We start from the raw sequence: 5,699 nt of genomic DNA, 5'->3' as shown, positions 1-5,699 counted from the left end.
ACACACACACACACACACACACTACACACACACACACACACACACTACATATATATATATATATATATATATATATATATATATATATATATATATATATATATATATATATATATATATATATATGAGTACATTCATTTTTGTTGCATATGGTTATGCATGTGTAAATATTTACCTGTATAGGCGTTTTTGCTCCGTATTATTGTTTTGTTTTTGCGGCTTGTTCGTTCAATAAATTTACTATTGTACTTCATTGTAATATCTTTATTAATATTACCATTTTCGATGCAGAGAATCCCACTTGATAACAACGACAATCTAACGAATGAACCGGCTACCGAAGTTTTGAGCAGAACGAGAGAGCTTGTGCCCACGAAGGTGTGTGTCTAATCGTCATTGGCTCGAACAACATACCACACATGTTGTCGATTAGTCATGTGTGTGTAATTCGTATGTGTTCTTCATTGTATCGTCTGCGAATGCATATATGCAGGTAGGTCCCAAACGCGGTATGGACCATGACTTTAACCCAGATCGGGCTTATACTATTGTTATGTCTGTGCAGTCAGCGATAGTCGGCGCATTCTCTGAAGGGTGAGAGGATTTTTCGATTTATACGTCGTGTAGCGAGTTTTACCCCGTTTGTATACGTGTCGCCTTACCTTTCGCTTGGATGACTGTTTATTAATGTCCATCCGCGTAGTCAATATGTAATGGATAGTCAGGATCATGAAGATCTCGGACCCGACCATCAGATGATGCGAGTATGATTTATTTTCAGGCCAGTCCGTTGCAAATCGACTCAATATAGATATCTGCAGACATTCTTACATGTTCCACCCCTACTGTCGTACAAAGTGGAGTGCAAAACCCGGAGTATACATGGAGTTGACCAAGATGCGACTGAGTGCCTTGGTAGTGCTGACCACCATGGTAGGATACGCCATTGCTCCGGGAGCCATCAACGCGGAGACACTCTTCTACACCACCTTAGGCACGGGGCTGTGTGTGTCGGCTGCAAACAGTATCAATCAGTGGGCCGAAGTACCGTTTGACGGCCAGATGTCGCGTACGGGCAATAGGGCTATAGTGCGACAAGAGGTGTGTGCAACTACCGCGTTTGGTGTTGTGTTAGATGTACAGGTCATGTTCTGGGTCAAGCGCGAGCACATTTCTTGACGCAACATATGGCCTTGGTCTGCGTGTGTTCATTCCAAACAAATTCAAACAGCAAATGAGGCTACCTGCGAAGAGGTCTCTCGTTTGTACTACTTCTTCCCATTTCTGTATTTCTGATCTGATGCATCTTCGTCTTTGGATCGCTCCGCCCAAAGTATTGCATAGTTACTTTTGCATCAATTCCCCCCCATCTCCCTATGCGAAACAAACACTCTCGCCCCTCTTTATTAATATGAAGCTTCACAGCCTGTTTCCCGGATCATCCATACATGCACAAACGTGACAGTCACACCTCTCACATTACACACACACACACCTCTCACATTACACACACACACACCTCTACACTGCAGCTCTCCCCACTGCACGCGCTGACCTTCGGCGTGGCCTGTGGTGCAGCTGGCACAGGCATCCTGTGCACTGAGGTCAACAGCCTCGTAGCTCTGCTAGGCTTCACCAACATCTTGCTGTACACATGTGTGTACACACCGTCCAAGCGTTTCTCCATTACGAATACCTGGACAGGGGCCGTTGTCGGCGCTATTCCGCCTATGATGGGGTGGGCTGCCTGTACGGGTGGACTAGAGGATGGCGCTTGGGTGCTGGCAGGCATACTGTATGCATGGCAGTTTCCGCATTTCAACTCACTCAGCTGGAACTTGCGCCAGGACTATAGCAAAGCAGGTAGGGTGCGGTACGGATGAAGTGTATTGTGTACGGGCCACAAGGGCGCTTGATTGTATATTGTACGTACACTCACCTCACATTGTCTTTCTGTAGATGACAAATGTCAGTGCCATACTATTTTGTACGCGTGTACGCGCAAATGCGACTCTATACATGGTGAATGGGTCGTTATTGTGTATTCTACCGAATTGACACAGATATATCTTGAGATGGGACGTCTACGCTGATTCTGGGCGTGCTTTCCCCCTTCATTTTCATTTGTGGAAGTAGTGACAATGGAGCGCGTGCAAGCACAAACAACTACGACGCCGTACTTTAGTCGACTGCGCAGAATGTGAACTAATTATCAATGTACCCGTTATCTGAGTGATTTCGTCCAGTTCATTTCACAATTTTTAGGCTATTTTAGGGTGCTATTTATGGAGGACTGTGTTAGAGCAACGGGAGGCTTTTGACTACATTTCTAAGTGTTTGTGAGTGGAAATGAAATATGTGTACATGCTTCGTTTAGAGAGAAATTGTCTTATTACCGTTTCATACACACAGTTCTTGTACAGAGTGACCGATTTGTTTGAATAAATATATCACGATGGCAACGGGTTGCCCCTCCCCCCCCCCTTCTTTCCACCCCGGGACATTAACTATATAGTGTGATTCCATTGTTCTATGATTTCGGGAGCGCCGCTGTATTATGTGGGTATTATGTTCGCATCATATATAATTGTGATCTGTTGCCAATCCTTGTTTGCCAGTTGAGCCCTATTTGGCCTATGTGGCCGGTCTTATCAGGGATTTATTCTTACGGATGAATGCAATCGAGCTTTATGGATACCTGCTAGGTCTACTTCCATGCGCCCAAACACGCTCAAAAGGGCTTCTATACCCATAGAGTTGCCAATCACCTTGCTCAAAAGGGCTTTTATACCCATAGAGTTACCAATCACCTTGCTCAAAAGGGCTTCTATACCCATAGTTACCAATAACCTTGTTTGTTCCCTCGAAGGCTACCATATGATGTCTGTGACAAACCCTGGCCTTTGCATGCGAGTGGCTCTGCGATACTCCGCGCTCCTCTTCCCTCTGTGCTATGCGTGCTGCTACGTGGAAATGACGACCATCAACTTCGCATACACGTCCACTCTAGTGAACGGTGCAATGGTAAGCTGCATGTGCCAATCCCACACCACCTGCGATTGCTGTCATTCGTCTCTCATCCCGCTGCACTACGCCTATACCGTAGTAGTTAAATCTAACAAGCTTCAACCGTTTTCGTAACGCGTGTTTGGTTGTCTCGTGGCCTCCGGGTCTTATACGTCAGGACATGATACGTGATTTGAATTATCATGGCTTACTAACCCTTTAGATCGATGTATTTGTGTTCCTCATCATCCCGTTTCCCATTCCCTCCAAAAAACCAGCAGTACTCAATCATATGTGCTTCTGTATGTGAGTGCAGTTTACAATACGAGTTGATATCGAAACCAATCCTTCGCCAGGCATGACTGTGCACTCTGCTTTCTCATTCGAAATACACCATGCGCGTGCGTACACAACGCAGTTCTGGGAGAGTTGGAAATTCTACCGGAACGGGAATTCCAAATCGGCCAGAGGGCTGTTCTTTGCATCCATCATACATCTTCCTGTGCTTCTATCGTTGCTCTTGCTCCATAAGAAAACTAAAGAGGTGCCCACCATGGTGTCAGACACCGAAAGAGACTATGCACTGGATAGCCAGGTGGTTTATCCGGTTCAGATAGCGTAGGCGAGTTCCGCAGAATAAAATCGTAGTTGTATGTTAGCCTAAAGGTTGCCAGGTTTCTGCCATTCGTCAACGCATTGTGTGACAAAGTAGAGCGTAGGTATTTGCGGGTTACCATCAGCCGTGTTGTCTGGGCCGGCAATTCGCCAATTTAATTTTGCTCCTCGATTGATATGAACTAGCAACAGTCGCCCTTGCCAGCAACCCGATTACTGCAAAGTACCTTGACATTATCAGTCACGCTTTTCGCGAATCGCGAGATATTTTGCTGTTGATTGAAACTTTCCAATTTTCATATAGTCGAAAAAGCTGTGGATGAAATCAATATCAGCTTAGTCTCTGATTCTAATTCAGTATTTATTGTGGTGCTCGGGAAAACTGTGCTTATCGAGATTGGTAAGAGTGACTTTTTACTACGTATCTAATTTTCTTTACTATTTTATGAGCTCCACGTACATGCCTACAGCAATAAAGTTGCGTAGGGCTGTGTACCCCTGCGAGGTGGATAATATTGACAATGCACGCTGAGACTGGACGCTGGTTGAACTGGATTGCGTTTCCCATTTCACACGGAACGGTCAGTTGTTGTATACATCCTACGGTGGAGTCTGGCCTGGCGACGGCGAACACAACGACGACGGCTACCACAGTCCTTGTCATTGTCGTTGCTACCGTGTACATCACCAGCACAACAGTGACTACTCGAGCATTTGTCAGATGCCCAACCGGCACATTTGTTGCTCTGTTTGCAACACTTCTTACCAGTTTGGTAGTGTCCACCACACTTGTCCGATTTCACGTCACCGCAGTACATATAGTTCGCCTTGTCGGATGAAGTTTCCTCTTTGTCGTCATCTGGTGGCTTGACAATATCCCCGTCGCAACAATGGGTCGACGTGCATTTGCAATTCCCCCAGCCAGAGCACTTGTCTGTATTTCGGCAACACTTAACGTTTCGCTTGTATTCTCCCCCACACTTGCTATAAGTAATATCGCCACAGTAGAGCCCCTTGGGCGCGGGAGTAGGGCTGCGAGAAGGCCACGGCGCACGAGATATACTTGGCGTGGGTGAGACCCTGGGTGCCTTAGAGGTGGAAGGTGAGGCAGAAGCTGCAGCAGACCTAGAGGGTACTGCAGACGATGACGGCACCATGGATCGTGAAGGGTTTGCCGATGGGATCACCGATGTAGATGGCGAGGTTGCCGGCTTCACCGATGACGATGGTTCACAAGAGGGCGATGGTTTATGTGGTGTAGATGGGGTAGCTGACGAAGCCGAACTCTTGGACGACGATGGTGTTCTGGACGGAGACGGTTCTTTTGTCCTGGACGGTGTTCTCGATGGAGAAGGTTCCATTGTGCTGGACGATGTTCTCGATGGAGAAGGTTCCATAGTACTGGACGGTGTTCTTGATGGAGAAGGTTCCATTGTGCTGGACGATGTTCTCGATGGCGAAGGTTCCATTGTGCTGGACGGTGTTCTCGATGGCGAAGGTTCCATAGTACTGGACGGTGTTCTTGATGGAGAAGGTTCGATAGCACTGGTCGGTGTTCTTGATGGAGAAGGTTCCATTGTACTGGACGGTGTTCTCGATGGAGAAGGTTCCATAGTACTGGACGTTGTTCTGGATGGAGAAGGTTCCATCGTGCTGGACGGTGTTCTCGATGGTAAAAGTTCTATAGTACTGGACGGTGATCTCGATGGAGAAGGTTCCATAGTACTGGACGGTGTTCTCGTCGGAGAGGGTTCTATAGAACTGAACGGTGTTCTCGATGGCGAAGGTTCCATAGTACTGGACGGTGTTCTCGACGGAGAATGTTCCATAGTATTGGACGGTGTTCCTGACGGAGAAGGTTCCATAATACTGGACGGTGTTCTTGATGGCGAAGGTTCCATAGTACTGAACGGTGTTCTCGTCGGAGAGGGTTCTATAGAATTGGACGGTGTTCTCGATGGCGAAGGTTCCATCGTGCTGGACGGTGTTCTGGATGGCGAAGGTTCCATAGTACTGGACGGTGTTCTAGACGGAGAATGTTCCATAGTACTGGACGGTGTTCTTGACGGAGAAGGTTC

At 46.9% G+C, this 5,699-nt stretch overlaps 2 protein-coding genes across 2 annotated transcripts in view; both read left to right on the top strand.

The window, feature by feature from the left end:
• SARC_03889 (hypothetical protein) overlaps positions 1 to 3,665 on the top strand; it is a 5,432-nt gene extending 1,767 nt beyond the window's left edge. The window contains exons 2-6 of the mRNA XM_014302291.1: positions 292 to 378; positions 859 to 1,101; positions 1,533 to 1,863; positions 2,870 to 3,024; positions 3,425 to 3,665. Of these exons, the coding sequence (XP_014157766.1) occupies positions 292 to 378; positions 859 to 1,101; positions 1,533 to 1,863; positions 2,870 to 3,024; positions 3,425 to 3,628 (1,020 nt within the window). The 3' untranslated portion in view covers positions 3,629 to 3,665. The remainder of the gene's footprint in view (positions 1 to 291; positions 379 to 858; positions 1,102 to 1,532; positions 1,864 to 2,869; positions 3,025 to 3,424) is intronic.
• A 477-nt stretch (positions 3,666 to 4,142) lies between these two features.
• The window catches only part of SARC_03888 (hypothetical protein), a gene marked incomplete at both ends in the record, with an annotated part of 26,893 nt that continues 25,336 nt past the window's right edge, over positions 4,143 to 5,699 (top strand). Inside the window, 2 exons of the mRNA XM_014302290.1 lie at positions 4,143 to 4,433; positions 4,630 to 5,695. Coding sequence (XP_014157765.1) covers positions 4,143 to 4,433; positions 4,630 to 5,695 — 1,357 coding nt within the window. The remainder of the gene's footprint in view (positions 4,434 to 4,629; positions 5,696 to 5,699) is intronic.

The sequence above is a fragment of the Sphaeroforma arctica genome (assembly GCF_001186125.1).
Source record: "Sphaeroforma arctica JP610 unplaced genomic scaffold supercont1.208, whole genome shotgun sequence".
NCBI classification, from domain to species: domain Eukaryota; class Ichthyosporea; order Ichthyophonida; genus Sphaeroforma; species Sphaeroforma arctica.
The sequence above is the reverse complement of the archived record's forward strand: the minus strand, read 5'-3'. Positions and strand labels throughout refer to the sequence as shown.